General features: G+C 43.8%; 1 protein-coding gene across 8 annotated transcripts in view; it reads right to left on the minus strand.

Moving 5' to 3' along the window:
- Positions 1–2814: 2814 nt before the first annotated feature.
- The window catches only part of PTPRT (protein tyrosine phosphatase receptor type T), a 469438-nt gene continuing 453611 nt past the window's right edge, over positions 2815–18641 (minus strand). For all 8 annotated transcript variants that reach the window (XM_063349659.1, XM_063349657.1, XM_063349655.1 and 5 more), the window contains 5 exons: positions 17718–17849; positions 14496–14621; positions 12947–13110; positions 11413–11548; positions 2815–10699 (listed from right to left, as the gene is read on the minus strand). In XM_063349659.1, coding sequence (XP_063205729.1) covers positions 10646–10699; positions 11413–11548; positions 12947–13110; positions 14496–14621; positions 17718–17849 — 612 coding nt within the window. In that variant the 3' untranslated portion in view covers positions 2815–10645. The remainder of the gene's footprint in view (positions 10700–11412; positions 11549–12946; positions 13111–14495; positions 14622–17717; positions 17850–18641) is intronic.

Raw genomic sequence — 18641 nt, forward strand, 5'->3', positions numbered from 1 at the left:
GAGAGCTGAGCAAAGCGTTTCCTACGTGCCAGGCTCAGGCAAGAACTGGTGGCCTCTCCATCCTTCTCAGCATGCTTGCTCATGAGACATAAGCGAAAGGATACTCCCAGGAATGCCTTTGGAAATTTCAAATAAAAGGATATTTAGTACAAGCTCTTCAGCCTCTTGATCCTACATGGACCAAGGCTCACATTCATCCTATCTGTGAGCCTACTGAGGGGATTATTGCTGGAAACTTCTGGCTTTATCCATCTCCAGAACATGGTTCTGCATATTTCACTGATTTTTCTATGCAAGCCAGGCTTTCTCTCACAGTTGTTTTAAAGGACCTATTTATATATGCAATAAAAAAGCCATTTCACCACTTTGCTGAAAATTCCATCAGGTTACAGTTTATCTTAACAGTATACAATTTAGAATGTATTAATAAAGGATTACTAAATATTATATTGCTTTTGGCATAAAGAGTACATTACAGGTGTTTATAAACACGTCAGTAAATGTTATGGGACTTTTAAGTAACCCTATTGACCTGCAGCATAAATGCCCTGTAGCTACCGATTCACGATATATAAACACTTTATGGATAAACTTTTACAAGACATTTATAAATACACTCTTAGTAAGAAATATGACATACTTCCAAACAGACAAAGTAATAACTCACAAAACGCAAGATCATTTCAAGAAAGAGTACAAGTGCTTGCAGATATCTGTTGATAGGAGGAACACGTCTCGTCTAACTGCAGCCATCTCAAAATTAGTTGCCCTAGTCAGTTCTGGTCATCTAGCTAACGCAATCAGTGGAGCAAAACGGGCATGTCCAGAGGACAATCCGACCCATCTAGGACAATCCAACCCATCTGCCTTAGACTGCTTCATCTGAGACAGACTCACCCTCTGGAGAGGCCTTTGTCTCACCATCAAGATAGTCATCCATGTTCCTCAGCTGGACACGCACCACGTAAGAAGCCACACCTGAATAAGTGCCAGTTTTGAGGTCTGCTGTTGAACAGCAGCTGCACAGTCAGCTCAGCATGAGATAGATATTTAAAGGCTTAAATTGTGAGAGCTTCAGCTCAGGCAAAGAGTGTCTCTCAAACTTGACAGGCCTCACAGTAGTATCAGCACAATGATACTGGTTATCGTGGGGAAGGATGGAAAAGCAGCAGCTGATACTCAAAGGCAATGACCAACGTGGATAAAATGTCTGCTGGATTCCCACCTCCACACGTGCCAGTCACAGCAACAGGAACAGGGTGTGAAGCACTTGGAACCCCAGTGGGTCTCAGGTTTCTGCATCCGCCTTTCCCCAGCGGCTTTAACCCACTGCTACCCTCGTGCCAGGCAGACAAGAGGACAGAAAGGTGAATTTGTGCCTGCTTCTCAGTGCTGGCACTTCAACGTGTATCTTTATAAGACCATCTGGAATATGGCGGAGCTGTCTCTGCTGTTTACCTTCCATGAATGCAACCTGTTGTTAATACCAAGCGTCAGTAAAATATTTTGGATAAATCTGGTTAAAGTGCCAAGACGAACTGCAATTAAGCACTATGAATATGCAACTGTCTCTGTTAAACAGAAAGGACTGTACACTTAAAAATTCCTCTCCATCTAACACTGTGGTGAGGAGATTTCTTTGGTATCAACTTCTAACTGGCTCCCTGGCATAACTCTGTGTAACTGAGGGGTGTTTTATACAGTGTAGCCTCATTATAATGAAGCCTTTGAATAAAAAGCTGTTATATCTGAATGTTCACCGCAATTAAGACGGACAGTCTGCTTCATCGGGCCAATGAAAAACCACCCGTACCCGAGCCAAACACTGATACCTAGAGTGCAGTAACAGAGTTTTGTTCATAGCAATGAAGAATTAGAACAAAGTATTTTCAAAAGAAAATAGTGAATAAATACAGAAAGGATTAGTAAAGTATGCTTCCAAGGTAGATTTACCATGCTTTAAGAAAAACAGGACCTACATCATCCTTGTTAAGATGCCTTATTTTTAATTTTTTTTCAGTAGGGCTAATTAACAATGCCGAAAAGAGTAGTTCTTACCAGTTGGGTTGTATGAGCGTAACACGACTGGACTCTCCTGATCTGACACTCTAAGCTGTGAATCTTGACGTGCTCCTGCTTGTATTCCGGGAATAACGCAGTCTTCAGAGCACGGCAGCCTGGTCCTGTCTACTTTCTTGCCTACAGTCTAGTCCTTTGCACTAACTGAATCGGATGGGAACCACCACCACGTCTGCCTGTTGATAAATGAGGGTAGAAGACCAGAAGATGTCAGCCTGCTGGGAAATGTGGGAAAATATTCACTACTGACACCTATATCCCATGGTTGGGTTTGGCACGTGACATCTGCACAAAAACCCCCTTGTGCGTCTGTCTATAGAAAACACCAGAAAAATCTCAGTAACATATTAGCAATCTCTATTCAGCACTTGAATACCAAGGAAACAATACAGTTACACCCCTTAGAAAGAAAATGTTGCAAAAATATGCTTTAGCTCTAACCCATGCTGCTAAGACTATAATTTTCAAAAACACTTAGCTCCCATACACAGGCTTTCTGAGAGGACTGACTCAAAATCTGCAGCAAGGCTGAAGTGCCCGGTGTATTCTCTCTGCTGGTCTTGAGCTGCTTCTGAATAACAACCACGATGCAAAGCCAGCTGCCCATCACCGGGACAAGAAGCTGCTCTTGGGTTTTTTTCCACGCAATCCCGCCGTCGTTTTCTAGCAGTATGACTTGCAGTGTGTTGTCCTCTCGAAGTGCAAAGAAAAGGCACAAGTACAAGAGCCTCTTAGTAAAACATTAATCTCAGATCACAGATTTATTTTATGGATTTGCAACACAGCCCATATTACAAACATTGTCTGGGAACATTTACAAGAATAAATAAGATGGACTCGCAGTTGTAAAAAAAAGATTACACTTCACTGTAATGTACAGTCAAAAAATATATCTGATATTCATTGACTTGACATTATTTACCTTCCTTCTTTTAAGCTAGAAAGAAAAGACACTGAATGCACAGTGTTGAGATTTCTGTATTTATATTTTTTTCCTTTTTTTTTTTTTTCATACGTGCTTTATCTATCAAACATCCAAACTGTACAAGTGAGTTTCACCAGTAATCCATAAAGGCCAAAGGGGGGGGAGATGGGGGCGGCATTGCAAGAGCAGAGACTAGCTCTCATGCAGCGCTCCTCCCTGCCGGCAAAACGCATCCAGGGAGCTGGAACGGGATACTGCTGATCCAGATGCAGCCACAGCATTGCTGTGTGAAGGAGTGGCAAGGCTGGCAACGAGTGATGCTAGGACATTTTAATTTCAAGAGGATCGGTGCGGGGCTGGGGCTTGCGGGGGGGGGGAGGTGAAGGAGATTAAATAAACAGGGGAGTGAATTTTGTCAATGTGGTTAGTCAGTATGGGTTAAAGGATGCGCTAAGGATACAGCTCAGACTTTTGGCATAGAAGTACAGCGTTTAAGTGCTGGAGATGTAAGAAAGGTCTCCAGGGGCGATGAGGGCGTAATGCCAGTTCTGTTCCAGGTACATGGAGGTCCAGCACATGAAGCCTGGTTAGACTTTCAGCAATGCAAACAACTGACCATCATTTGTCCTGGGGAGTATCTAAATTCAGGAAAGCTTGTAAAGAGCTGGCCACACTCCCATCCCCCAAAACACATTCCTTTCCATGATTTCACACAAATAAGATTTCCTGGAGGTCCCCATTGAAAGATGATGTACTCACACAAGGAAATAAATCTCCATAGTGCAACACGCTCCAGGTATCTCACAGAATCCCCCAAATTGTAGCGCTTCAGGATATCGGATCTCCAAATGAAAAATATCTCCACTGAAACACTATCATTCTGCAACCAGCACCTCCAGGAAAGTAACCACTATGGTGATGGAAACCTGTCTACAGAAGGACTGGTCTCGAAGGTTACATCTAGAGCGTACCTTCACCTTGCACCAAGCGAATCCTCGCTCAATAAAGTGGTGTGGCTCATGTTTATGCTTCTCAGAAACAGCTCATGCAGAACTGAATTGCAAGAAAAACGTTTTAGTTTGTTCTTTTCTCATTTCATTGTTTTTTGGTTGTTTTTTTTTTTTTTTTCCTCCACCAGGAAACGCTATGGGAACACCAGCATCTGCCATGCAGTCTGCTGCATTGTTTTGTTTTTTTTAAGGCTCAGGTTGAAAACAGAATAGTGGTGGAAAATCTGCTGCACGCACCGGGCCAAGGATGGAAAGGCTAACTTAGATCTCCTGTGTCTTTACAAACTGAAAAAGCTGTCAGGTTTTCGCAATTATGCTAGTCCAACATGAAACCGTAGGCTATTCTGAGTATAGTTTATTTTTACAAGGGAGGCTTTTAAAATATTTTATCACAGCAAATAACGATTATAGACTAGAGGTCACTGGAAGTCAGCAAATAGTTTTTTTTTTCTTCCCCTCACACTCAGTACCACCAGGATTTGGTTTTGATGTATGAAAATGTATGATTTTGCTTGATGGTTACAGCAAATGGTACATTCTTCAAAGTATGTAGATGAGGAAGATGACTGATACCTTTTCCAAGTCAATGAACAGATAATAGATGATAGATTTTCCTAGTGGTCCTTGCCAAAACTGCAGAAAGTGGGCTTTGCTTGCTGTGCTGTTGGCTCACCCTCGAGGAAAGAAGAGCTATAGGTATTTTTGGAACAGGGAAAGGAAGAGCACTTGCATTTAAATTGTATATTATGTACGTATGGCTATGGAAGATTGCAATCTAAATAAACAGGAACACGGGAGGGTTAACAGAATCCTTATTACTCACTTCTGTCTCCCTGACTTTAATTAGCTGGCTCTTTCTACTCCTGTAAATGTCTCTGCAGGGAAGATGCAGTAGTTTGTTCTACATTTCACACTCTTCTGGGAGGTAATACTGCATTTTTGACCCAAAGGCAGTGGTTATGCTGAATAACTTTTGCCACACGGGCCCCTTTATTTTTCAAACAAAGTAGGGTTGACTGAAGTTTGTACACTTAAGACAAATGAAAGAAACTCAAATGAAAATACAGCAGGCTCACGCCAACTTCTTGAGATGCCTCTTGCTCTGGCTGGAGATATCATAAAAGTTAACTGTGCTACCAATGTAATGGAGTTGATTGTTTAAATTTATTACAGGACAATGAAGTTTTCCGAGTGGAACATTTCCACTGCATCGCACATCCAGGACCGCGTCAGGACTGTGCGCTGCTCTGTGATGACTTGTTAAGAATTCTGCAAGTGTGACAGGTAGAGGCACCTCCTATTTGAAGATTCCTCTCTCAAGCAAATCTCCTTTTATCTTTGTCCCTCAGGATTTATTCCCTCTGTTACACTCCGACTGCTCCGTCTCCAGAGAGCTCCACAGCATAGAATGTGGCATTACCTGGTTTTTTATGATCTTGGCATGAACTCAGAAGAGTAAGAAAGATTTAAGAGCAGCCGTGCAAGAATGAGAGACAGAACAAGGAGCAAGTTTCCTACCTGTTTCAGGACTCCATTTAATCTGCCTTCTCCTCCAATGTCTGGTTTCTCCCAAAGGAGATTTCTTCTCCTTTCCTTCTCTTCCAGATGGCAATTGGTTTACCTGCCTTCTGAGTCCCCTGCTGCAGGAGCCCCTCTCCATTCTCTGTCTCTACAGCACATCACGAGCAGTGACCAGCAATCCCCAGCTTGAGATTCCCAGGGGAAATCCCACAAACTACTACTAAAGGGCCTGTGAACAATAAATGGAAAAACAGGTCTACCATCTGCAGGCTTAACTCTACTGCTGTGGGGTCCACATTGCCACCGGACGTTTTTTTTACAGGGAGTTCACAGATACAGAATAAAAGGTTGGAAAATACTGACACAAATACGTGCTTCTCTAGGCAAAAGTTTTGGGATTCCCTCCGCTACCCTACAGAGTTACATAGACCGGACTGATTAGGGGTCACACGCATTTCCCAAAATCTCTGTCTGCCTTCTGGGAGTTACCTCTTCAAATTCTTCAACTGCGTGTGCACGTGGGCATGGCTGAGCAGGAGAGATGGGGTACAGAAACTGCAGTTTGATTTGGGCGTAAAGGCCATGGAAGTTTTTTAATGCATACTGTCTGTTGCCTGTGGACCAAAATGGACAACTCGAGCTCACATAAATGGCTAAAATGTTAATAAATTACGAGGGACCCACCCATGCATTAATAAAACTGTTTGGAGCTGAGCACGGCAAAGGCATAGTTCTGTGCGACCTTGCTAAGGAATTTCAAGCACAAAATGAAATGCCTCCTACTAAGCAAAGCCCAGGGACTGCCCTGATCAGAGAATAAGAACTGTATCTGCAGATGTAAATAAAATCACCAGATTCCCATTTGCTCGCTGCTAACAGAGGTCCCAATTCAGTTACCTTCACATGTACACCGTACTCCCTTGCACAGTCTCTTATCTTTACATCAATAAACAAGTGCCTCAAGTCTATTTACAAGAGGTCAAACGCCTTTTTCTTTACAGATAATTTCAAGAAGGAAAAAAACCAAACCAAACCAAACCAAAAAACCAGCACAGGACACAGCTCCTGCAGAGATCTTAATTAAAAAAAACCCCAAAACCACAAACCACCACCAAACAAACACAAAACTAAAAAGAAAAAAATAAAAGATCGTTAAGACCTACTATACCTTTTAGGGGTTTTGGTCTATCTCTTTCCTGCAGGCAACTCAGGGTCTTCCTTCTCCAGCAGCCAGCCTAGACAGCCCTGGAATTCTCTGCTTCAGTTACATCCCTTAATAATTTGTTAGTTACCCCCTGTATGAGACAGCCACCCTCAAACCACCCTTCTTTACCCATTTCTAGTTCCCTATATTTCAGATTATGCTTTTAGACCAATACCATGCTATTAATAAACAGTGCTCCCTCGCCGCTGAAGGATGTCTGAATGGGGATTATCTTTATTATGACCATTCAAATATTGCCAATATCATATTTTTCCAGCTTAAAATTCAGTCATTGAGGAATTCACCTTTTCTACCATACATGATCGCTTTCCATCCACAGCAGGGGATGCTTACGTTGGAAAGCTCGCCCCGACTATTAATCCTTTCAGGAGTGAGAAAGCCTCCTTTATCTCATCTCATAATTCCTCTCCTTCCCAGTGAAAACAAACCCATCACCCATAATCTTGCTTCAAACTCATTACCTATTTTGCTATAGGCTGTTCTCTATGGTTTAAACAACCTCAAGGTAATAAGGTTATTTAAAGCGAGCTTCTCTTCTCTTTCCATGCAATTCCCTTCATCATTAATTCCCACTCAGCACGTAAGCACTGTGTAGTAAGGAACAACATAAAGATCTCCGAACCTACACAGGCTGGAGCTGGGTCAGTCCCCCGAATGCAACGAAACTACACAACGATACAACAGTTTGGCAACATCATCTGTAGTGTCTGCTGAGCATCTCTGCATGCGGATTGTAGGCTGGGCATCAGGAGAAGGTGGACAAACACGGCTCAGTTGCCACATAATAAGCTGTGACCAACAGTTGGGCTGCAGTAACCCAACTTTTGCATTAAACTGGTTCCTTGCAAATACAAGGTAAAATTTAGCTTAAATATCTCTCCCTGCAGTTTATGCTAACATCACTTTGCACTTGCAGAGGGCTAAAAGCACATGGTGAGTTGCTGAGACACACACCTGACCCTTCAGTAGCATTTTTTGTGCCCTAAAACACATTCAAACCTACCTCAAGACAACTCCAGTGCAAGTGCTATTCTGCTCATCCCACACCTCCTTCTCCATGCACACATCCCTCCTGTGGGCCTACTTTCTAATCTGCTTTCCTTCATGCTACTGTTAAACCTTGAATTACCTCCCACACATCACATCTCAGTCATAGTGCCGTGTCTTCTACCTCTCCATTCCTTTCACCCTGGCTGTCAGCCTCGGTGCTTGCACGAGGCTTTCAGTAACTCAGGAGGGGGACCTATCGCTATGCTAGTTTCCATGTAGAATTAACAGAATGCTAAATACTAATTAATATTTCCACAGTGTCCACAGGGAGTGATTCTCTCTGGCTTACTGCTGTTAGCAGTCACGAACACTTTGCTGACTTGTAGTTTCTTCGTACCTGGGCAGTTGCTGAAAAATCCCGTTCCGGGTTCAGGATTCCCTCTTTCCTCTTCTTTGCTAATGGCTCCCAGCTCCTGACCTACACTGTTACAGCAAGCCGCCTGTAATCAAAACACTAATATTATCCTTCCTTCTCATTTTTATCTCATAGGTTTGCTTTGCCTTCTGTTTTTCTGCAGAACTGTTTGTGTTGCTTAACAGCAAAAGAAAAAACGAAAATTAAAACGAGTGGTTTGTTTCATGAGACACCAGACACCCATCCACCTCCAGCCCCAACAGGAACTAAAGGTGATTTCGTGATTTCTTGCAGACAACAGAAAGGACCAACTAGAAACCCAGCAGAGGCACCTGTGAGGGGGTTCTCATTGGTGCTTTACGGCACACTGGCTACAGCGGGGACAACGTGGTTCACACTCATTTAAGACCTCCATGACATTGAAACGAAGAATCCAAAGCTCCTTGGAAAGAGTATGAGCCAAGCGGTTCAGCATCCTACACGAGCCCCTCCTCTGCTTAGCAGGAAGAGGATTATTGCTGTTCCAAACATCCTTCCTTAGACTGTTGCAGGTCTTGGTAGAGATGATAACTGCTGGGTTGGATACTGGTATGTTTGGGTCGAGAGCTGCTTTTATCAGATCTCATTTTCATCGTTCATTGTCAAGGCAAAGGTATGACTATTGAAAAAAGAATGACCATGAAGCAGAGGTGCCTTTTGAATTTACGGACAGAATTAGCAAAATGTTTTGCGCTTCTGGCATGCTCTATGCCAGGCATTGACATGACAGAGCTTCCAGCAGTCTCTGAGTATCTACCTGAGGGTGGAAAACTACAGGGTAGTAAGAAAGCGGAGTTTCCTTCAACTCTTACCTTCAGTCTACCTTTTAGCCAGTCTGTATTTGAAGAAACCTACATCTTCCAGAATCTAATTTACACTCAGAGCAACCTCGTATCCCCGCACCCTCAAGATAAATAAATGGCTAAATTGAAATACTGAATATTGTAAGGCCTTGTTCATTCGATTATTTTTTTCTCCGTGATTACCCTGCAGACCTTAATGACTAACTACTTAAACGTACTCTTTCAGAAAAGCAATTTCTTAGCTGCTAAGAAGTCAGAGTGAGATCCGGAACCATGACAAAACGCATCTGGTGTTTGTTTCAAAGAAGGAGAGCTGCACAGGCATTTTTGCAGAACAAAACAGAAGCTGTTTTGCTTAAGAGGGAAAGTTGCTGTGCTGGTCTAGCACTTTTCTTAACACGTGTCAGAACAGGTTTCTGTGTACGTACATCACCTTTCCTACAGCTTGGGTGGGTTACCATTTTGAAGCATGTAGGGCCTGGACATCTGAATAAATCACTCAACTACATCTGACTGTACCACAGTTTGGAAATAGCGAGGAAATCTTGACCAAACCCAACTTTAACGTTACCTTCAGATTTTAAGCTCTTGAGCAGGAACCTTCTTGTTCTTTGTTTGCACAGTGCCTAGTTCAGCAGGGTCCTGTCATGACTAGGGGTCTTAAGTTCTACAGTAATACAAATAATAAATAAAAAATAATAATACATAGTATATGATCAGTAATAGCTACTTTATACCCTGTTTTTCAAAGACACACTGCACCCCAGCAAATACTTGAAAAATATGGTAACAAGGTTACCAGAAGTTGCAAGACAAATGCAATTTCTTTGATGCAAATATTTAAGGTTCAAGTTGCTGGGAAACTCATTAATGGTATTGCTTCACCAGCACTGAAAGGAACACAGACCGGAGAGATGAAACCGGTTCACGCACAGCCTTGGGAGTCCAGCAGAAACCGGGAAGGAACGTTTGCGTAGAAGCGGAGGCAGTGAATCCATGAACAGCTTCTCATCTCTACCGTCTATTTTCATGCTAAAAGGGACTATATATGGGAAGAGAATTCCAGTGTTGGTTGTTTTTTCTTTTTTTTGTGTAGGCCTTTTCATTTGGAAAAACAGTAAAGGAAACAGATAAGATACACAAATTGTAATGAAAGATTTCATATATTCCCTATGGCTATCCCATTTTTCCCAAATGACGGCTGCATGAAATTCAAAAATTAAAGACTAGGATTTGAGACCAAAACTATAAATTAAAAAGGAGACATTTAAAAGAGAATTTCCTAAGGGTTTCATTCTTTCCCCACTCTGCAGCAAGGAGAGCAAAAATACAATCCAAAAGAGGAGAGAAGAAGTCAGAGGGAATTAGAAAGTCCAGTCTTTCAGCCTGTCTCCCATTTTGCTAATTTTTACAGTAGGTTATTTAAGATGCGGTAGATGTTCCGATAAAAAGCAGGCAGCAGCAAACACAGGCATTGTCTCCTCCGTCCAGCGAGGTCTGTGCAGTCTCAGTCTCTTGCTCTGGGAAGGAGAGGTTTTCCTTCCCACCCTTGTTACTGCCTTCCAGGGTGAGAGAGGGGAGAAGCGTCTGCCAGAGTTTGGGGTCTGGCATTTCGGGAGCTCCCATCCCTCCGCTGGGCTAAAAGGAACTCAAGTATTCCAGTGCAACCTCGTATACAAATTTATACTGTTCCTGAAAGAGAGAACAGAAATCAGTGACATTAGGATACAGGTAAATTCTTCAGTCTCATTCTACAAGCTGCCAAAACCGCCTCCTCCCTCTTTCTTACACCGTTTGGCAGGACCAGGCGAACATTAATTGTATTTCCATGTGATCCTTAACAAGCATTACTAAGAGATGGTATCATCAATGGAAAAGAAAAACACTCAAAGAGACAGGCACAGTACGGACTATTCATTATTTGCCTCAGGCCCTCACTGCACGCATTGCTTGTGAGGAAAGACTTCAGCGTGATCGACTGAGATGATTGAATCCCGGACAGTTTAATCTCTTTGGCTGCAGGGAGCAAGGCCTGGGCTTGGGACTCTTCTCCCTTCCTGGTTTCAAGGCACGTCACAGCATGAAGGCCCAGGCTGTAAACATCCAGAAGAGTACAAATTCCAGCCCCTTCCCACAGCCATGGTGGCAGCTACTTGGGGTTTAACCTCCTGGAGGCAGCTGGGCATGGGAGACACTGCTGATCCCACTGCCCGGGCAGCTGTGCCCCCTCGCTCAAGGAGAGGAACGGTGGGACTGGAGGATCCATTGCACATCCTCAAATGGGACTGATTTTAATTCCGATGGCTTCATATTATGATTCATTTTGATTCATACCAGGCCAAGCTATGAAATGTTTTTACCTATCCTGAACGCTGGATGGGGTAGGGCACAGGAAAAAAGCTTACCAGCGACTCCACCATGTTGGATTTGTTATTCCGTAACGTTTTCACTATGTGGAACACATCAATGATGTTTTGCTGCTGAATCATTTCACACACGCTGCAGATGGCACAGAAGGTGCCGCTGCGTCCCCCACCATTCCTGGGTGCAGAAGAAAAGAGGCATGAAGCTGGGTAAGGCTGAGGGAACGGAGGGGAGCACGGCTTACACAGCAGTTCACGCATCACAGAATGGCTTAGCTTGGAAGGGACGTTAAAGACCATCCAGTTCCAACCCCCTGCCCTGGGCAGGGACACCTCCCACCAGCCCAGGCTGCTCCAAGCCCCGTCCAACCTGGCCTTGAACCCCTCCAGGGATGGGCAGCCACAGCTTCTCTGGGCAACCTGGGCCAGGGGCTCATCAGCCTCACAGGAAAGAATTTCTTCCTGATATCTCATCTAAATCTCCGCTCTTTCAGTTTAAAACCGTTCCCCCTTGTCCTATGGCTCCCCTCCCTGATCCAGAGTCCCTCCCCATCTCTCCTGGAGCCCCTTTAGGGACTGGAAGGGCCTCTAAGGTCTCCCCGGAGCCTTCTCTTCTCCAGGCTGAACAGCCCCAACCCTCTCAGCCTGTCCACGTACCAGAGGTGCTCCAGCCCTCTGCTCATCCTTATGGCCCTCCTCTGGACCCATGCCAACAGGTCTATGTCCTTCTTGTGCTGAGGACTCCAGAGCTGTAAGTTTGTTTTCTGTAACTTCCATATGAATAAAACATGATTACGGTGTACCCTCACTCAAGGCTGAACCCCAGCTAAATTTTTAAGTCCGTGCGCCATGGACACAGACCACACAAGGACCATATTTCAGAGCACTGGCAGTCTGTTCCTGGAAAGCAGACCCAGATCTACGGTCAGAATGAGCTGGAGACCCTCTGAAGAGAACCCTGGCCCCGCTCCAACAGGTCCATGTCCTTCCTGTGCTGAGGACTCCAAAGCTGGACACAGTACTCGTGGTGGGGTCTCACGAGAGTGGAGTATAAACTACTATGGAGTCCAATATAAAGGAGCATATACCAAGAAAGGTCACATATACTAAGAAAGGTCTGTAACATATGGACTGGTTAAGGACCCTCAGGAAAGCGCAGACCTGCAGGGCAGGAGACAGGGATGGAAAGACTAAGCTAAGCCCTGGCAGTGGTGGACAGGGAAGCCCCAGGGAGTGCAGCGCTCCTCCTCACTGCTCCGGGGCTCACCGCAGCTCCGTGGCTGGAGCTAAACATGTGGCAGTGCTGCTTCAGTTGTGTTTGGCCTGCAGTCATGAGACCTACCCACCCAACAGAAAGTAGCAGAGCTTTTTCAGCTACTCCTCACCGCAATGAGTGAAATCTCTGGGCCAGGATGCTATAACGTAGCATAATATTCAACTTGAAGTGTATTACAAATGTAATTTAACCTCATTTTCCCCAGCTGAAGCCTGGCAAACAACCAAATTTCCAGATCTCTAATCAGTGCTCTTCAGAAAGCATTTCGTGAGGTTACAGACATTTTCCAGTCGTACTTACAGGCAGTGGACAACAGTGCGTCCGTCTCTCCCATCATACTGTTCCTGCCACTTCTCCAACCTTCTGACCACCTTGAGGAGGGAGCGTTTGGAAGGGGGGGTGTCCCTGTACGCCGGCCAGCCAATGTACTGCAGGTGCTGAACTATGCGATACCCGTCCTGAGGCTAAAACAGAGAGCATTTTCAAGACGCTAAATGGAATGGGGCGGGAAGCAGAGAGACGGGGTAAAGCAGAGGGCACTGGTTACATGGCATCATCCCTCCGGATCTGCTATCATCAACGTTAACATCCTCCACTCTGGATACCTGACACAGTGGGGGAAAAAGGACTTCTTGGTAATCTGGATATCAACGATGACTTCGGCTATTACAAAGCCAGGAAGAAACTAGGTGCTTAGGAATCCCTGTTTTGCATTCAGTCTCATGAAACTGTATGAATAGATCAAACACGTCTTTCCTGGTAGTCTGGGCTGGAGTTTAGCTGTGCCATGAGAACTAAAGGCAAAGGCAGCCCTCGAAAACTCTCTGTGGACTGTGGCAGGAAAGGATCCTCACCAAGATTTTAGCAGAAGCCATTGGTGTTGAACACAGACGGGTGCGGAGAGCTGCGAGTTCATGGCATGCACCCTGCCAGCTGTGCATTTACGAGCTGGCGTTAGCCTGAGAGTCACAAACCCTTAGTCTTACCAGCTATATGACTTCAAGGCTGGCCCTGGTTCAAAGGCGGTTGGCCTGGGACACAGGAAGGTGAATATCTAACTGATTTATCAATTCGTGTAGCTGGATCACAAGGTTCACTCCGCAACGTTACAATGAACGGGCTCTGACCACACAACCAGAGACTGATGTGTTAAACAGCGTGGAAATGTAATTTGGGGAGCCCGTTTCCATTTCTGCTTAGAAAAAATGAAAAAGGAACAAAAAAGTAGGCATAATCAATCTGGGAAACAACTAATGCGAGAAAAATGCTCTACTGAAACCCTTTCCTGCAACCCTGAAGCTGCATTGCCAGGGTCCAGTGTGCAGATAAACTTTGTTTCTATCATTTCAGCTGTGCTGGGGCCGAGGGACACAGACAAAGAGCTGCTTACAGAAATGGCAGCTGCTTATTTATCGGAAAAACAGCGGCAATTGGGAATCCCAGTCTAGCCAGTAAATGCTGCATCTGCCGTCAGAGACACTGCGTAGTAGTTGACAGATGGAGAGCTGCTGACGCTACCCCAGTTTATTTCCCACAATATTGATGGTTTTATATTGGCTACTAAGTGATTAATTGTTCTCAAATATACACAGAAAAATGCATTCTATTTAAATACAGATTTTCAGCTCATATCATCCACTTTCTAATTTCAGCCAAGAGTCTTTTACCAATACAGACTGATGCAATTAAATGTTAATTAAAGGAAGCAGCTACTAAATTCTGCAGTGGAATTTTGTTCCCAGGTGAGAGATTCAGCATCTCTAAACCACAAGTCTTGGTTCTGGCTCTTCCCCAGGCCAGAACATATCTTTGAGAATAAACAGGGAATCTGGTATTTCACTGATCTTACCCTGGCCATGTTGCAGATCCGGAATATCCGGTTGATGATATCTTCATCAATGTCTGCTGAAACAAACTCTACTTGAATTGGGCCGTAACAACAGGACGTTTTCTCTGGCCAGTACTGCATGCAGAGCTGGGGGAAACACCAGAAGACACAGAAAGCACCTTAACTATTAAGACAGAAATGCCTGTTCAGTCATCTTATCTTTCGAATTTATAACCAGCTCAAAATCCATAACCAATCTTGTATTATGTGTATTTGCTTAGAGAAGACGTCCTTCTAGCTCAGTAGAAGTTTTTTTATCTTATGAATGTGATAAATGTGAGGAAACAAAACCAAACATATTTTAGAAGCTTAACTTTTCCTCACCTTTTTTTTTTTTTTATGAACACAATTTGTAACCGATTGAATTCTGGGGTCTAATGGTGCAGAAAAGGTGGCTGCCAAATGAAGCTTCTGCAGGGGTATAGATTTAAAATTCGCATTAAAAGATTAGTGTCTGTAGGTAAATGTAATAGGAATCACAGAGTTCAGCGTTAAAGAGGGAATAGCACACACAGCAGGAAAATGAATCTTAATTCAAGGAAAGTGGAACTTTCCTTGTGCAAGACGGACGTTTTAGCTTTCTGAGTCTGCCAGCGAGGGAGAATGAGTTTGCTCTAAGAGCACGGAGAGCAACTCTGATTTCAGGGTGAACCACAACTGAATCTCTGAAGTTTGCGAAGCAGGTTGGAAGTCTTTTTTTTCTCATGCTGATATATTACTGAATTGAAACAAAAAAAAAATAAAAAATCCTATCCACACAAATTACAATCCAAGTATTTCAAATCCATCTGGAAATAGATCACGGCGAGAAAATATTTTGCATGAGATCTCATTAGCAGTTTCTGCTGAGATTGTATTTCTTTCTGCTTTTTTATTCCTATTTTCCAGTGTAATTTTTTAGAAGTTTTGAAACCCCCAGATGCTCATTTGAACTTGATCTCAAGCTTTTCGAGTTCAATCATTGCCAGTAATAACGTCAAGTGTGTGCATGCTACTGCATTAATTCTGTATTCCTGTTATTCCTTTGATCACATGGGATTGAAATTGGGTGGGACATTCACGCAATCTTATGCATCGTTGCCCTTGTTAGTTTTTCAAGATGAAGCAAGCCAGCCAAGACCACATAAGCAAGTCCTCCCTTTGAAGGTTGTCTCTACCCCTCATTCACACTTTCAAGCAGCCTACGGCTCTCTTCTCAAAGCGTCTGTCTGGTAGGCAAGGAGATCTGAGCTGAGCAGGTGCTTTAGGAAACAACCTCAAGGTGCATAGGAAAGAAAAGGATTAAACCTTCCCTTAATATTAAAAATCTGCTTTTCCTAAAGCAGGTCTGTGAATGGCCACCTACCCAAACGCGTATTTATATACAGTGCTAAAAATGGTCTGTTACGTTCTCTGACCTCCACATGTCTTTATTTGCACTTTTTTCCTGCATTAATTTTGCTGGAAATTGCATTACGCATTAATTTTAACTCTTTCCCTCTCTACAGTTCAGTCACAGCTTTTATATAAGTGGTTTTTGCACCTGTGTTCCACTCCTGGAGGTGAATAACACACCCTGCTCGTGCACACAAACACGGCATCTGCAGGGAACTGCACACCCACAGCTTTGTAGCGCGTAGGGTACAGCACTCCGATCAGGCAATGAACAGCTCGACAATTATACATCATCGTACAATGACAACGCAAGTACAACATTGTTAAGTTCCCTTTTAAGAAAACTCACTTTCACAACTGATATAAACCCGTCACACCTTGCCTTGAAAGCTCACAAGATCCAAACTTTAACATCACCCTTAACTTGCAGCGCCAGCTGGATGCTTTTGGCATTGGCTGCAGGCTCGAGCACAGAATAACTGACAAAGTGACTTCATGTATCGCCAAATTTCCTTTTCTGTGCCTACAGACTACCTCATAAAAACAGAATTTTGCTGGGGAAAAAAAAAAAAAAGGCAGGTAAAGTCTTCCGCAGAAAGATAGTCGCAAGAATAACACTGGCTGAGGCCAATCGGTTTGTGTTTTCCAAGAACGAAGCGCGAGAAAGTGTGTAATTTCCAGAAAAAGCTGTGTTTTTCTTTGAAGTGTCAGGAAAAAATGGCAGAGATGAAATCCACCTCTGGATTCGATGCCAAGACGCAGAATCAGGCTGGGTGGATCAGATGGGGGGCGGGGAATGCACAGGACCCCCCCAGTTCCCCGCAGAGCAGTGGGACTCCGCCGGTCACCAAGAGAGCCCGCTTCTGAGCGAACTCCTGCTGCGGCTGGAAATGAAATCCCGCGGTGTTCACCCTGAAGGGAAATCCCCTCAACAAACAGGGCGACTGGCTTCCCCGTTACCATCAGATAAAGAGACCAATAATCTCGCTGCCTTCAAGTGCGGTAAGATTTTGAAGACAGAGAAGAGACAAATGAAAAATTAATCCATGAAGTACCAACTACTTGAGGGTTCCTCTCCTCTTGTTTAACAAGTGCTGTAATGGGTGAATTAGCCATGCCAAATGTACTTTTCACACAAATTGCATGATTACGCCTTTTTGAAAGCTGTTATCTTCTGCCACTCATCAGCAAGGTGGCTGGAAATGCTACTACAGGAGGAACTGCAGCGGCTCTTCCCCCAGCAAGCTCAGCTCCTGAAAATAATGGTGGTTAGTAGCCAAGGAGCCAACTTGCATATGACACTAGAAAGAAAAAAAACCCAACAAAACCACAACTTGCTTCTCCACAACAACTGTGCAAACACACTTCTTAGTGTTACATAATTGCATTGGAAATCTCAAGGGAAAGATCCTTTGAATGATTTTAGCGTCTCTTCTTGGTTTTATTCTTCTGGAAATGCCATGTGAACAGGCAAGCGTGAAGCACACTGGGGCTGTGGCAGGGAACATTTTTCTGAACTGAAGACCAAAATAAGAAAGGGAAGAAAGCAGGTCTGGGAGGAAGATTTAAGTCCACAAACACAAAGTATTTAGATATCTAAACGCTGTTAACCGCAGCATGAATTAGCTGTCTTAGAAGGAGACAAACATGTCAACTTATCCTTCATTATGTCCCAAAACATTACCTATAACTTTCCGGTTCCCCTTCATTTCTTTAGGGGGGCACAAGAAAGTGGCAGCAGAAGTGCTCTTAAACCCACCTGGATTTGAGAAGAAAGTTACACGACAGAAACGATGAAAAATCACTTACTTGTGCCGCATCCATCTCATTCAGCATCACGACCGAGGAGCAGTTATAATCAAACACCAGCCTCCAGAAGTCTGCTATGGTGTTGGGCAAAGGGTGTTGGGTTACAATAAAGGCAGCAGGTTGCTTGTGGCTCTAACAAAAGAATAAGATTAGTTAAAAAAAAAAAAAAAATTCAATCAACTTTTATTCAAACGAATATTATACCCGGGAGGCTATGGCTAGGCAATCTGAGCCATTTAACCAGATTATACAAATCACATATCCTTCTCCTTGTTATCGCTCTGCAATGAATGAATGTCTCATAATGGGATTCTTTTGCTCCCAATGAAGACATTTCATTAAAGAAGTGTCACAAGAGCAGAGATTACCCAAATCAATTATTTATATTTTGAGACTCAGCAAATAATACTAATTCTACTATTACTACTACCACTATCAGTAAATATTAATAATTGGAACGAAAACAGCTGGAAGCAAATGCTATCCTTTTTGCAGCCGTGGACTCTAGGAACTACAGAAGGGATTAGCCCCCCCCGCCGTCTGCTATTCCTCCCTGGTGATGTAGCGCTACGGAGGCGGCACATTTGGACCCCAGCCATCCTTTAAGAGCTTGTGGGGCAATATTCAGTGCCTGTGACACTGGTATTTCATTTCTGCTGCTATTGTTTCACCTCAAAAAAGCCCTCTGACCTCAAATCTCCCTAACCACGAAGGGGAGGAACTGTGCTCCGAACCTCTGCGGGGCCGCGTTAATGAATGTTTGCGAGGCCCTTTGAGATGAAAGGGTACAAGCTGAAAACTTTATCGCTTTCCAACCACGGCCGGCAATGCTTAGATGTGCCTACAAACTGCACAATTCTTTGTGCTGTACGTCTGTGAAGAGGACTTGAATCAAAAGGCATAATATTTCTGGGTTAAAAACAC

The sequence above is a fragment of the Chroicocephalus ridibundus genome, chromosome 12, assembly GCF_963924245.1.
Source record: "Chroicocephalus ridibundus chromosome 12, bChrRid1.1, whole genome shotgun sequence".
In the NCBI taxonomy this organism is placed as follows: domain Eukaryota; kingdom Metazoa; phylum Chordata; class Aves; order Charadriiformes; family Laridae; genus Chroicocephalus; species Chroicocephalus ridibundus.